The 16,933-nt window shown below is 27.7% G+C and overlaps 1 protein-coding gene across 1 annotated transcript; it reads left to right on the top strand.

The window, feature by feature from the left end:
* The first annotated feature begins 5,087 nt into the window (after positions 1-5,087).
* LOC109818621 (zinc finger protein ZAT9) lies at positions 5,088-6,604 on the top strand. Its single transcript, XM_020384152.3, has one exon. It carries the CDS (start codon positions 5,367-5,369, stop codon positions 6,384-6,386), a length of 1,020 nt encoding a protein of 339 aa, XP_020239741.1. The 5' UTR covers positions 5,088-5,366; the 3' UTR covers positions 6,387-6,604.
* The last annotated feature ends 10,329 nt before the right edge of the window (positions 6,605-16,933 follow it).

The following is a 16,933-nucleotide window of genomic DNA, read 5'->3' as shown; positions in this document are numbered from 1 at the left end:
TCGTAATGGCTAGGGTTTGAGAGAATACTTTCTGTCAGGAGTGTGGACCTTGTCTCACATTAGTGGATATTTATAATCCCTAAAGATTGTTATTTCCATCAAATAACAATTATTCTCATAAATGCTCCATTAAACCCATTTATGATTTAGTCTTTAATTATTTAATTATTTATTTATTAGTCCCTTTATATATTACATATTTCCCACATGAGACATAATTATCTTACAAATATTAGATAATATATATATATATATATATATATATATATATATATATTTAGTTTACTGAACATAAGATTTTATAAAATAAAACACTAGTATTTTTTTTTATTATTATTATTTTAATTATACTAACTAAAATTTAAGAATTTGATAATAATAAAATTATAAATATCAGGTGATTCTATTTTATTAATTAAATCATAATAATTATATAATTAGAAATAAATATTTTATAATTCATTTCACTACAAATTTTTGTAGTAAAATTTTGATATATATATATATATAGTGAAAATATTATACTTATTCTCTATATATATTATCATAACTAAAAATTTCAATTACTATTTTAAGAAGAATACACTTAATAATAATATTGAGAATATTGTTATCTAAAAAATTAGGATATTACAGGAACAAATTAAACACAAAATAGATAATGTTACAAAAAAAAAATTCAATGATAGGAACAAATTAAACAATTAAAAAAAATAACAAATATAGAGACTAAAATATTTATCTTAAATTATATGAACTAAAAAATATAAGTATAAGGACTAAAAAAATTTATTTTAAACTATAGGATCTAAAAGGTAAAATAATTAAAAATATAAAAATTAAAAAAAATATTTTAACCAAAATACTTTATAAGAAGTAAAGTGTCTTGAGGACCAAACATTATATCTTTATTCAAGATAACACCTGTTTACATTACTCTAACACAAATATGCATAAAACCATAGAAAACAGGTACTCAGAAACATATCATTAATGAGCTCAAAATGTCAATCACTTAATATCAAATAAACATAATACTCAACAATCATTAGTAACAATAATGCCCATATCAACAGAATATTTTACCATAAATTCTTACTCATTTAAATCTCCAAGGTCAAACCTCCAGCTATAAATAATTCAAATTTTATCTTCTATGGACATAGAATAATATTTATATTTATAAATGCGTAAAAAAATAACAACAAAACGAGCCCAAAATATCACAACTATATTATAGATGATTATAAAATATATTTACAATAAAGATATTTACGTAAAAAGAATATGTTAATAGTACCAATGATATAAATAAATATGACAATCGTTATAAAATAGTTAAATAATATAAAATATGAACACCTTAATAATCATTATGGATAAAAATAAGCATATGTTAAGTAAATAAATGAGGTTAGGGACACCTCACTAGATAATGTACAAAGAAAATAACATAAATAAATAAGTAGATAAAATTTTAAAGAAACAAAGTTCTCCGTAAGGGAGTTCGTAATTTTCCGTTGAGGTTCACTATTTATAGGAGTGGTTTTTATTTCAATTACGTAGATCATGGTAGGATTTGAACCCATGACCCAGTACATGTAGTTCTTAAGCACAATTAGTCAAACCACCGAACCATTTTATTTTATATGTCTATAGCATCATGCAAGTTTATAATAAGTTATTTTTCGTAGGTAATATTAGATAATATATATATATATATATATATATATATATATATATATATATTTAGTTTACTGAACATAAGGTTTTATAAAATAAAACACTAGTATTTTTTTATTATTATTATTATTTTAATTATACTAACTAAAGTTTAAGAATTTGATAATAATAAAATTATAAATATTAGGTGATTCTATTTTATTAATTAAATCATAATAATTATATAATTAGAAATAAATATTTCATAATTCCTAATTTATAAAATTAGGGTTCATAGGAATTGGGATTTATATGTATATAATTGTCTCAAACATCATTTAATATTGCAACAATGACCTTGATAAAATTATTCCACTTTCGGTGGTACTCAAAGGATCAAATATAATATTTATATCATATTTGTTTCTTTTTCTATCATTTTCCTTTTCACTTTTCATAATATTTTCCCACTTCTGGTGAAGAAAAAAAAACTTTTATTTTCATTGTCGTACAATTATCTCACTTCTCACTTCCGGTGAGAAAATATTCTTTTATTTTTCATTGTTGCACAATTATCTCACTTCTGGTGAGAAAAAGAATTGCTTAAAATTTCTTAATTTGACAATGTCTTCTGGATCATTGCAAAATCGTTATATATGTATATGTATATAACATTCATGGAGAATTATACAATTTTACAACACATATCATTCACGGAGAATCATTCAATTTCAAAACCTTGCTCTGATACCACATGTAATTTCTATGATTTTCTAATACATCAATTATAGAAAAATTAAAGGATCTTTGAAATTCATGATACTCACATAATAATAATAAGAAAGTGTGTACCTTTCTCCATAATAGAAAACTCCTTTGATCTTTAGAGTGCTTTGATCTTCTTGAAGAGAACCAAGATTTCACTCCCTTTGACTTTTCTTTCTACTCTCTCTATCTTTCGTGATGGCTAGGGTTTGAGAGAATACTTTCTGTCAGGAGTGTGGACCTTGTCTCACATTAGTGGATATTTATAATCCCTAAAGATTGTTATTTCCATCAAATAACAATTATTCTCATAAATGCTCCATTAAACCCATTTATGATTTAGTCTTTAATTATTTAATTATTTATTTATTAGTCCCTTTATATATTACATATTTTCCACATGAGACATAATTATCTTACAAATATTAGATAATATATATATATATATATATATATATATATATATATATTTAGTTTACTGAACATAAGGTTTTATAAAATAAAACACTAGTATTTTATTATTATTATTATTATTTTAATTATACTAACTAAAATTTAAGAATTTGATAATAATAAAATTATAAATATTAGGTGATTCTATTTTATTAATTAAATCATAATAATTATATAATTAGAAATATATATTTTATAATTCATTTCACTACAAATTTTTGTAGTAAAATTTTGATATATATATATATAGTGAAAATATTATATTTATTCTCTATATATATTATCATAACTAAAAATTTCAATTACTATTTTAAGAAGAATACACTTAATAATAATATTGAGAATATTGTTATCTAAAAAATTAGGATATTACAGGAACAAATTAAACACAAAATAGATAATGTTACAAAAAAAAATTCAATGATAGGAACAAATTAAACAATTAAAAAAAATAACAAATATAGAGACTAAAATATTTATCTTAAATTATATGAACTAAAAAATATAAGTATAAGGACTAAAAAAATTTATTTTAAACTATAGGATCTAAAAGGTAAAATAATTAAAAATATAAAAATTAAAAAAAAATATTTTAACCAAAATACTTTATAAGAAGTAAAGTGTCTTGAGGACCAAATTTGTTTTCTAAATTGACCCTTAGCACTAGATAAATAATGACTTCGATGAGAAGCAATAAAGTGGAGAGATGATTGATTTTTTAAAAAAAATAATTGTACTCTTAGAAGAACAATACACATTATTGATAAATTTAATATATAATTAACTATTTTTTTTAAAAGAGTGTGAATTAATTGAGTAATTAGCTCCTATGACAAGTGGTTTTAGACTCCAGGACTATGGCCATTGAGAATTAATTAAGCTCCATATGCATGAGTTAATATCCATCATTGAGATAAAACTTTTGATTAAAAAGCTCTTAGTGTTAAGTACCTTTCTTTTGAAAAAGAGCAAAGGGCACAATACATACGGCACCCCTTACCTTGGTGACATATGACTAATTAAGTTGCATAGTTGCAATTGGGTGAAGAAAAAAAATGGAACGTGTCCTTTGGAATAAAGCAAAGGTTTTTGTATGTGTGTGTGATATGAGAGTATGTGTGTGTGGGGAAGCACTAGGAGTAGCATGAAGGACTGGGTCTACCAAACCCTAACTAAACGGCATTTACTCCCCAATCCCACACAATACTCCATTCTCAAAGGTAGGGCAGTTAAGTCTTCTATTCATTTTCCCACCCATTACACGTTCAACCAAGATCCAAATTCAAAGGAACCATTCTCATTTTACATTACCCAAATTAAAAATTAAACACCATAACACAAGTTTAATTTTCAACATTTAATTCGAATCCTACCCTCATAACCAACAATTAATCCCATATTCAAAATTAACATGTCACGCCATGATCATGTTACATCAAGATAAACTAACATTATCGTATCAGTTGGCTACACGGCCTGAGTGAGCATGACCAAATCTCAATTCTTATTCTATTGGTACAACAACAAATCCTCCTTAATTAATCTCATTATCACCACATTATTTTTTTCTTCTTCTAATTAATGTTAGCAATTAGAAACTGAATAAAGGACCAACCAGCATGCGAAGGTTACCACTTACCATGGGATTGGGCTCTCTCATCACCGCCACAAAAGTAACAGATTACAAAATCAAATTCAAAACAGAAAAATTAAATTAAAAAAAAAAAAACCCATTATTTTTTTTTTTTTGTCTATTAAGGTCATTTTCCTAAATCACTCACCGTGGCATTAACCAGTGGTTGCCTATAGAAAAGACAGGTAGGTAATGTGAGTTACATGTCACGCATCAATTTGATAGTTATGTTGTCTCGTGGATTTTACATCACAATCGAGTGATTTTAACCATCAGTTCCGCCACCATTTAAATTTAAAATAAATAAAATCTCATTTTCTTCGTTACAGCAAAACAAACCCCAGCAGTTTACGCTGCAAAGCCATCGGGAATTTCCAAAAATGCCCTTACCATTTTCACCAAATACATAGTATAAAATTTCGAATTTAATTCCCTTCAAAAAAAAAAAAAAAGAATTTAATTTCAAGATATGATCACATCCCCAAAATCCGATTCTTCACATCCCAACCCAATCTCCAAGGGCATTTAAGGAAACAAAAAAATTTGCAAGATAAAAAGTAAATAGAGAAAAGAAGCAAGAGTCGCATGTTACATAAGTTAAAAAATCTGGAATTGATTGCGCGGAAAAGGTAACACAAGGAAAATATTCGGAAAACAAAAAGATAAACGAAGCAAAAAAAAAACAAAATCCAGGTCCAAAATTTATTTCTGTTTTTGAAAAACACATAGTATTTATCTATCCCAGCACAGAGCAACAGAGTTTGCAGTTTGCAGTTTGCACCTACCCTTTTATTTTGGCATCAGAGAGAGTGAAAAAGTGAACACAACACAAGCGTGTGATCGGGTGCGGCTAATGGAGAAGCACAAGTGCAAGCTTTGTTTTCGGAGCTTCGCGAATGGAAGAGCCTTGGGAGGTCACATGAGGTCTCACATGATGAACCTACCCGTCGTCCCTCCGAAGCCGAACGAGTTATCGCCGGTTCAACTCAGTTTGGAGGCCGAGTCATCGCCCTCTCAATCCTCCTCTTCCTTCTACGGCCTCAGAGAGAACCCAAAGAAAAGTTTCCGTTTTGCAGATCCTGAATTCTCGTTCGCACCAGACACCGCCTCCGTCATCCTCCAAGACAGAGAGAGCGAGACCGACTCCTCCAAGAACCCAACTCGGAAACGATCCAAGCGACCATGGCAACTCGCTGAAACCGTCAAAAACATCAAATTTACCGAATCTGCAAGCTCCGCTTCCGACACAACAACCGAAGAAGACGTCGCATTTTGTCTCATGATGCTGTCTCGCGACAACTGGGACGAGAATAAACATAAAACCAAACATCGAGAATTAGAACACGACGAGGTCGAGTACGAGGACGAGGAAGAAGAAGAAGAAGAAGAAGAAGAAGAAGATGATGAGGATGGTTATGAATCAGAAGAGGTGAAAGTGTCTAAGAAAAGTAACAAAGCTAAAGGGAGGTACAAATGCGAAACGTGTGACAAGGTGTTTCGATCTTACCAAGCTCTTGGTGGACACAGAGCGAGTCACAAGAAGATTAAACTAAACGATGAAACTGAGAATCAAACTGAGCTTGAATCGGAGCATGTTGTGGAGAAGAAAACTCATGAATGCCCGGTTTGTTTCAGAGTTTTTGCTTCGGGTCAGGCTTTGGGAGGACACAAGAGAACGCATGTTATTGGTTCTTCTGCTACTACAACAGCATCTACTACACCTGCGATTGTTAGAACGGTTTCGGTTAGAACTTCGAGTTCGGCTAAAGCTGGAGATAGTTTGTTAGATCTCAATCTCCCTGCTCCGGTTGACGAGGATGATAGCCACTTCGATGACTCTGCTGTTTCAGATGCAGAGTTTGTTAAACTCTGAGCTTTTTTTCTTAGTTCAAAAGGTTCTGATTCTTGGACTAGTTAGGCTGTGATTTCAAGGTACAAAATTTTGGTTCGGTTATTTAATTGCAATTTAGATTTCTTCCGCCATTTGGGTTATAGCTTATAAACTAATATGGTTACTCCATGGTTTATATTCATCTAATAATTTCATAATTCTTCTTCAATTCAGTTCTTCATGATTGTTAGCATGGTTCATGAGTTTGTTTCTGTGAATCTGCGTGATGTGGCTTGAAATTAAAGCATCGAACTGAACTTTTTATGCTTAGCTTAAACTTTTGAGCTTTCTATATAAAAGAAATAGTAACAATTTGCTAGGAAGATTTCTGGGTTTTTTTTTTTTTTTTTTTTTGTGTGTGTGTGTAATCATGGAGCTATATATGCAGAAGAATTGGAAGCATGCGTGTTTTAGTGGGCTCTGTTTCAGCTTCCAAGCAAAAACTAAGTAACTGTTATACCATTCATTTCTTGTGAATATTAAATAAAACCAAGTCATTCTCACTGGAAGTTGATGAAGCTGCATATTTTATTGATAGAAAAGTAACTTCCACTTCTGAGCACCGGCATTGTACAGTTCAGGAAGAGGAATATGTTTCTTTCATTTCTTTATTTTTTGCTCACCAAGACAATTAAGATGTTCCATGTTGCACATCTTTACTCCTTTATTTTTCTTTTTGCAAAAAGTGAACTCCTCTGTCTCTAATCATTTTATCTCCCTGTGGCTGCTTGAGGCTTTTCACATACATCTTCATAACTAGGTGAATCAGAAAAATTTAATAGCCACAGCAATAGCTTGGTGATTGAATCTGGTTTTCAATAAATTTTGTTTTCCATTTTTGGTTAATCTGTAAAGTTGATTTGAGAAAAGAGAAAAGGCAAGCAGATCCCATATTTTACTCATGGCTGACAGATTAATTTGGCTTAGTTGGGCGTGACTCAAGGTATCTAGCTGAGGCAGGCCTTTTGGTTCTTTATGGAAAACTTTCAGTCACACTCATTAAATTTGTAATAAATGACATATGATCCGTTTCATGCATTTGTTGTATTTTTATTTGATTGTATTTTATGGGGGGTTTAGTCAATTAGTAGATCTTAGATGCCACTGTTGCGATTTAGACTTTCGAATGCTGAGATTTTACTTGAAACAAATCTGACTGGTTAACAACTAAACCAAATTGGAAAAGAAATTATAAAGTGAGAAATTTGATGCTTAGATGGAACTACCAAGTAATTGCCTTTATAAAGCAGGACATTAGCCACCAGCCACCTCTATGATGACACTTCTTTGAGTACCCATGCTAACATAGTTTTAATTTTTACATTTCTCACACGGTTAGTTACCATATAAATTAAAAGTCAATAATTTAAACATTTCTTAATATTTAGATTTGATTTTTGTTATAAACATAGAATTGTCACTGAAATTTATACTTTATTTCTGATTAAAAAAAAAGAGTTATACTTTCTTTAAAAAAGGAAAAGTTACTGTATAAAAAAATTGAATTCCTTTTTCTTTTGAACAATTTCAGCTACTCTCCTTACACTCCTAACATTAGGTGCAACTTCGAAAATAATCAACAATTCTTTATTCTTTTCTTGGATACCACCACATGTCTACATGGTAGTATATTATTAGTAGTATAAAAGTACTACTACATGACACAATCTCTCAACAGCTAGTCGTAAATTGCGTAAATATTTGGTTGATTGTGAAAGAGAAAGTAAAAAATTTGTGTATAACCTGTTCTACTCAAATTCAGTAGCCTAAGTTATTGACTATAGATATAAGCAATGGGTTTTGGTCTATTTGCTCAGGCTCATTAAAGAGATAGATATTTAAATATTTGCTGTCAACTTGTAAATTATAATCACCTTTAAGTAATATGAAAAAATTATGTCACGCGAAGATATTCCTGTTAATTAAGGCAGAAGAAATACATCACTCTTTCTTTTAAAGGAAAAGAACGAAGCATCATTTTGATGAACAGGACAGAAACAAAGTAAAATCTAACATTAATGATGAAATTAATTATGTACTCTCAAGCGTCCATTACTCCACATTTCAATGGTCGATAACCGTTGAGTAAAAATATCAAATTATCAATGATCGAAAAATTTGATAGAATTACGTGTGCTATGATGTTATGTGTGAAATATTATTGATTTTGTTCATGTTTACTTTTTTAGTAAGAAGTTTTCTTGATTACGTCTAGTTGTCTCTCTTTTCAAATAAAAAATTATTGAGTTGTATATTGTAGTTTTGAATAATCTTCAGAGGTAGTAAGCAGATGATATTTTAAGAAAAAAGTTAAATTATAACAATTTCTAAAAGAAAATGACTATTTCATTTTTTTAATGTGAATTTTGCATAATAATTAGGGGTGCTCTATTTTATTATTATTTTATTTATTTTTCTATTAAATTTATATATATATATAGAGAGAGAGATTTTTTTTATAAGTTTTTAATTTAGAATATAATAAAATTTATATTTAAAGAATTATATTATAAATAATTATAACATAATAATAATCAAATTCATAATATTATGTAATCAAGTGTTATTAAGATATACATATAAATAAAAATAATAATAATAATGCTTGTTAGTCGGACCACATGTAACTATAGGTCTATGATGGTACAAAATATCTAATAAATTATCTTCTAATTTACCATATTTAAATTCGATATCTTATTTTAAAATTAGTTTTACAACATTAATGATATATATTTCTAAAATATACTCTCTATGTAAGTAATCAAATTTTTGAATTGGACAATGCACGAGAAGAGTGAGAATATCACAAGAAATATGAATTTTCTTTTAAATGAGAAGAGATATGGTCTTGACTGGAGCCACAACTTGGTCTGTCTTTTTTGTCTTTCATCTTTCTTTTGGATAATGAAGCACTTTTGCATCGACGAACCAGGAATGGAGATTTCTTGCCAAGAATTCTAAGAATATTTTTGGAAAACATGTTCGCTAATCAATCAAGTCATGTGCAAGTGCTCATTTGGCACGTATGAAATAGCCAATGCTCGCAAGCCTCAACTTTATGGTATCAGTACCACGTATATAGTTTTTCATTTATCACTAACTAATATTGATAATAGTATCAGTAACGTCTTGCTTTGGAGGTCTCGTGGAAATTCTCATTGGTATAGTACCAATAATATTCTTCACTCAAATCCTCTGCCTCTGCCATCTGGATATATAAAGTGCCTTTTACCTTCCAAAAATGATTGTGAACACTCAACAACTTATAGCCTCTTTCACACTTTGAAAGATAAGAGAATAATAGATGAAATTATAAGTTTAATAGGTAATATTGTAAAGGTGGAATAGAATGAGATAGAAATAAATGATAAATGTTGATACACCATTTATTTTTTATTGTACGATGTTAAAGTTCAAACTTAAAATATTAAGTATATTATTTAATTTCTCACCATTAGACCAATCTTTATAAATGATAACATTTATATATATAAAAAAAAAGTATTCAAATATCATTATTAAAGCTTTATTTTTTTTTTTTGCCATGTTTTTAATATTTTATGTAATTAATGAGCTCAGTTATTTGATTTTTTTAATAATTATATATATATATATATATTATTTTATATTTTTATGTGTTTGCTAATTTTTTTAAGGGTAATTTTTGTATTTTTTTTAAAATTAATTTTAAACAAATGGACCCGATATCTTATTAACAACATATTTCAATTTGTTAAGCAAAATTAGCGAAATGAATGATAATATTTTCAGATCATTTAATTTTAGATGTTTTTATCAGTTTTTTTGTGCTAATATTTCTACCATGATATTGTGTAACTTCGATTATAATTTTGCTCCTTTTTTTTTGTTTATGTTTGTATACCATAGAGTATCAACGTCCAAGTTCATGTAATTTGAGTAAATTCACGTTGTGGCCGGGGTTGAGACTGAGAATATCTTGTTTAAATTCACGCATAATAGTTTGTGTAAATTTATGTAAATATTCTAAAAAAATTATTATATACAATAACATCTTAAAAGTTTCACTATAATATATGTAAATATAATTTTATTTGATATATATACACATAATTTTTTAAAATAATATTTAATAAAATATATTATGTGTTACTATAGTTTATACTTATATATTTTAATTATATATCAACATATATTATATTTATAATATAAATAAAAATAATTTTTAGTGACAAATATCACCATAGTATTGGATTTGTATCATTTCATAACAATAATGATATATGGATATATTGATAATATTGATATATTATAAAAAAGTATTATATATATATATATATATATATATATATATATATATATATATATATATATGTATCGAGTAAAATAAAAGCATTATATAATTATTCTTTTCATACCATTCATGTCAACCATGAAGACTTGGTCAAAATTATGATACAAATATTCTCATTCTCTCCAGTCTGTACCATACCAATATATATTCCCGTAACAGTTTTGAAACTACTCACAAAGAGTTAAGCCAAAAGGAGAGAGAGAGAGAGAGATATGGACGATTCTATTTTTATTACTTATTTTTTTGAGGTACAATATCGACGAATAATTCAATTAACTTTTGGAGAACCAAAAGAAAGAAAAGATTGTGTTTTTTTTTTTCCCTTCTACTTTATGTTCTAAGCATAACAACTTGAAAAAAGAAGATGCAGTGCGTGATGCAAAATAAGTTCCGAATCATTTAGGTCAAAAGTAATTTAAGAAAATCATTTTTTAAAGATCTCTATACATTTTAGAATTCAACAATTAGATCGCAAAAAATATAAATTTAATTACGTAAGGTTAACATAGAAATAATCTCTAAATATACATGTAACTAAATATATATATATATATATATATATATATATATATATATATATATATATAAATTTTCATTATCAACAGAAAGTGATAAAGTAAATTCTTTAGTGAGACTACAACTATAATTGTACATGTATGTAAATACAGAATCTCATAATTAAAAATATAAACTTAAGTTTTCAGTCAAGTAAAAACTACCAAATAACTATAATAAGGCAGTTCAAGTAACACTATCATCCTCCAAGATAGTTTCCAAAAACTGGCTCATCCTCCCATCTAATCTTGCTTTACTCTCATAATAGATATGGTCATCGCGGTTCAATTACAAGAAAACATGTATAAGAATAATTTTTAATTCAATAAAAATAATATAATATAAAAGTAAATGAGTTATTTGTATGAAGAAAATATATCAGCAAACTCAACAATAACCTTAACTAAATCTCAACGTCATCAAACACATCCACCATAGCTTTTCTACATAACAACTTCCTACATGTCAACTCAACTTATAGACAACACAACACATAAACAATTCAATCCCCTAGCAACTAACAACACTATCCAACTTTACAAAACATTTCAATTTAAAACACAACAATACAACTTCTTAATCTAATCACTTAACATATGTGCAACACAATATATCAACACCACAACATAACAATTATATACTTCGTCATGCATTTTCAACTAAAATTTCTTATAACATAGGTGAACAGTTTAAATGGTTTGACTCCATCAAACCAACAACAATGCAATCTTTTATGTGATCAAGAACAACTTTGGATACATATCTTCAACACAACATGGTTTCTCGGATTTCACCATTTAAATGAAGAAAGTTTAGTATTTTTGTTAAGGATAAGATAATTTGGATGTGAGTCTACGACGATCTTAGTATGCATAACTAAGTCTATTGTAAAATTAATTCGTCCACTACCTCTCAAATACTACACTTTTTTCAATACTTAGTCAGAGATTTTTGACATTGTACTTTACTTGGTTTGGTCACTTATACACGTATGGTTTGACCTTACCCTCATAAAAATCTACATTTGGTCGCTTAAATCAATATGACTTGACCTAACCTCATATTATATCAATTAAGGTCATAAGAGAAACTTAACATTTCACTTTAATAGTTAATTTCTCAATAAGGATTTTCAACAATCAAGTTTGCAAAACGCCACAATGTCATATCCTCATAATGGGATATTCATATTCTAAAACAACATTTCTCCTATAGTCCTAAGTCAATCAACACAGCTCAACTTCATGTCTTAAAACATTATCAACATATAGTTACTTAAACTCTACACAACTTATAGCTTTACTACTTTCAACTCTCATTAACTTATGACTTTAAGCAACTTAGATATCAACAAACATTCATCTTAGATCAATAATCAATGAACTATAATCATAAAAAAAAATTTGAGCAACTCATTCCATGATTCACCTATTCAACACTCTTAACCAAATAATGAATCACTTTTCATTCAACAACTCACATTCGACGCAATTCTCTCAGCACCCACATCATTGAGGTAGAGAGCCTCTAGCTCATCCATGGTCGGCATCAATCCACTTGCGCCTAGTGTGAGTTAGGTAGAGAGCCCCTGTATCAATAATGTCTAACATGACTAAATCCACACCCAGCCTTGTTCTCTACCTGACTCACTCTTGATGTCACAACATTGGCACTTAATGTCATCCAAGCAAAAAGTTACTTCCTTGATCACACCTGGAGCCACTCAATTGAAGTCTGACGTCATCATTCAAAGAGCTCTAAGGGCATCCATGTTCTATGCTCTTCAAGCCACGTTCGGCATGACCAAGTCAAAGAGTTCTCCTTTAACTCATACACAATGTTACCAATTTTGTGCTCGACATTAGTGAGGTAGAAAACCGTTAGCTTGCATCATGCTCAGTACCATGAAGTTGCGCCAAGTGTGATGATGATGTCTACACTTGACATAATTTCTTTTTGACTCAATCCACTTGAAACCCATAAGCTTTCCAACATGCAACACACCAAATAACATCCATACGTCATAATTAGTTCAATTCCAACTACAAGAACAACATGCAATAACCACAATCATTCAAAATCATCACATGTTCTCAACTTCTTTCAACAAAAAAAACTAAGAACTCAACATTAAACATTTAAATCTTGAAATCAACTAACATAGTCACAAAGCATTCACAATTCAAACAAGGATTTCAACAATTGATTCAACAACAAAATTTGAAAGCTTCCCTTACTTGAAAATCAATCTAAAAAGAGGAAGAAGGAAAAGAATGGAACACTTCCGAGTCAACTTTGCACAAGCCACCAACTCTTTGATCCTTTGCTTTCAAAGCTTTGAATCTCAACTCCACTACTTATTAACTATGGGAAAGGTATTCTATTACACTCTGGGTAAAAAAGAAGAAAAAAGACGAAATTCTAATTCTAGAATTCTTCTCTCTAAGTTTTTTAAATATATATATATATATATATATATATATATATATATATATATATATATATATGAACTTATAAAGTTTACTTAAAAAAAAAACTCACTAGGATTCTTATATCTTAAAATTTTCACAATAATTAATCACAATCATAATTAAATTAATAAAATCAACATACATACATGCATACACAAAATTCAGAGTGTTACATTTTTCATGGTGGATTGTTAGTAATATAGCATATGGTTATAAGAAAGCAAAATTATTAGCGTTTTCTTTAATAAATGAATTTTAAACCGTGAAACTAAAAGCGAAATTGGGAGACATTTTAGAAAATCTTTATGTCATACTAACAAAAAAGGCATTTCGTGCCTCTACAAAAGAAATATTGTTTCAAAAAAATAAAGTGGGTCGTTATTATTTTTAAAGAGGACAGTTGTTATTATATATATATATATATATATATATATATATATATATATATATTATCCTTAAATATAAATTAATGAAAAAATAAAATATAGTATAAGAATATAATTGTCTTCATAAGAGTATACATAAAAAAGAGTATTATTTTTATATATTATTATAAATATATACACAGATATAATCTTTATATTATGTAAGAAGATTGATTTAAAGAAAACAAAATCTAAAAAAAATAAAAGGAGGAGGGGCTGTTAGCGAGGGGGAAAAAAAACATGAACAGAGTTTACCGGGCGAATCGGTCCGAGTTACAAGCTTAATTTCTAAAACAATGAAAAATTAAGATTAGCATGCATTTTGGTATAAGGACCCTCAAACCCAGTTCCTCCATATTAAGGTAAAACACTTGCTACCAAGCTAAACAACCAGAGCATGTTATAATGTATAAATATATTATACATTTTTTTTTCTATTTTTATCTTAAAATATGTTAATTATATTACTTTTAATTTTAAGGTAAGCCAGTTTTATCGGTTTAATAAGTAGCTTTCCATTTTGACCATTAAACCTTTAAAATACTGCATAGATCGGTTAAAACATTGATAAAAAAAATAAATAGAGAAAATATTGATAAAAATAACAACATAAAAAAAATGTTTTGTATATGAACTAAATCAGTAGTTTCGAAATGTAGAAACTAAAAGGTAAAAGCTATGCAAATATAAGAATCAAAATATACAAATAATATAAATATAAAAATAAAAAATATTACAAGTATAAAATTTAAAACCTACAGCACAACACATGTGATGTTACGTGAGTATACCATTATCTATTGTTAACTTCTTTCTTTAATAGCAAAAACGATTATCTATATACGGATTAAAACAAATAATTTGTAAGTATAAAAACTAAAAGATAAAATTTTCACAACTATAACAATTAAGTGAGTATTTAAACCATTTAAACAAAATTAGGGAATGTTTTATCATCTCACTTTATGTTAACCTAGCTATAATATATATAATTCAATATTAGTTACTTATTTATATATTTTAAATAATATTATTTAACATATAGGTAAATAACTAGTATTGAATTATATATTTATCGTGTCTAATTTATAAAAGTATAGTGTGTTGGCACCATTTTGTATAAAGTATAGTGTGTTTGTGAGAGAAATCTTAATAATTTTTAAAATATTTTTTTCAATTCTTTATTATTTGTTGAAATGTGTTTGAAATCATAAATTTTCTTGAGTCACACAGAGATTAACTCATAAAATTAAACACAAAATGCACTAAAATTTATGGTCTTTAATTAATATTGCAGCAAATAGTAGATAGTGTTAATTAGAAAAAGAGGTACCACTAAAATTTTATGTGCAATTTATCCACTTACAAATTATCATTAGGAATACCACATTAAAAATTATTGACGACCAACATTATTTATTTTTTACCAATATGATTACAGTTGTTATTGTTAATAGCAAAATACTCCACATATGACTTTTTTTAATTTTAATTTTCTCTAAAGATATTTTCCAACCAATAATAGTTAAAAATTGAACTCCTAATAACATGTTAAAAAAATTTAATTATCTTCCAATTATGCTATACATTGTTGATTATATTTCAAATATTGCATCTTTCAACTTGGTGTAAGAGTTGTGTCTCTTATGGCTGGTGTGTTATTTTCTCATGTATATGACGAGAATAACTAAGTTAATTCCTAAAGAGCATAACTAAATATGACATAATTAGTGCAATTAAGGATTATATTTTTATACTCCTCTTACCTTTTTATCCTTTCTTTTTTCCTGTTAGTGAACTCTTCAGATTCGTTTGATTTGCAAAAGAAAGATAAAACAAAGAAAGAGGATGAAAAGAAACTGAGAAGAGTAAATAAATAAAAATGAGATGATTATCTAGTTGTTTTGGTAGAAAAGAAAAGAAAGAAAAAAAATGAGTGAGAGAAAAAAGGAAATATATTATAAATGATATAAATATCCCTAAACAAAAAATAAGATATAATAACTTTGATTTTCTATAATGTAATAATAAAAGGTATGATAGTATTTTTTTTATTTATTAATAAGATTTTCTTTTCAAATTAAAAAGAAAATATTTTGGTGTAGGAGGGATTATATGTTTCTTTTCTATCCTTTTTATTCAAATAAGAGAATACTTTTGTCAAATGTGCAATCTTTCCATTCTTTTATTTTCCTTCATTTTTCATGCATTCCAAACAAATGTTTCATGGTATCTATCTTCAAATGTTACTAAGTTTAGGAATTTGAGCTCTTTTGTCAAAAAAAAATGATCAAGGCATCGAAATTAGAACTTTTTATTATTTTATTTATATATTGTAATTTCTAAATATCATAATAAAAGCTTTTATTTTTATAATATAATATTTTTTTACACTTATTTGTTTTTTATCTCTGTAAATGTAATTTAACTTTAAACCAAGGATTTTTGAAGGTCTTGATTAAGATCTTCTTGGATGAGATGTGAGAGTCTCTCTAAATAGAGCACAAAATTATAAGGGGATAAAGAATCTCCCTGTTGAAGTCCCCTTTGAGATTTAAAACTATAAATTTTTTCTCTATTGAGGCAAACTTGAAAAGAAATTAAAGATAAACATTGGTAGAGGACTTGAATAAAACACTCATCAAAGCCCAAGTCAAGGAATGCATCCACCACAAAGGTCCAGTTATATTGTCGTACGCCTTCTCAAGGTCAACCTTGATAGCCATGTAGCCCTTCTTCCAT

Source organism: Cajanus cajan, chromosome 3, assembly GCF_000230855.2.
Source record: "Cajanus cajan strain Asha chromosome 3, NIPB_CcT2T_4, whole genome shotgun sequence".
NCBI lineage: Eukaryota > Viridiplantae > Streptophyta > Magnoliopsida > Fabales > Fabaceae > Cajanus > Cajanus cajan.
Note: the sequence above shows the minus strand (reverse complement) of the source record. Positions and strands in the feature narration are given on the sequence as shown.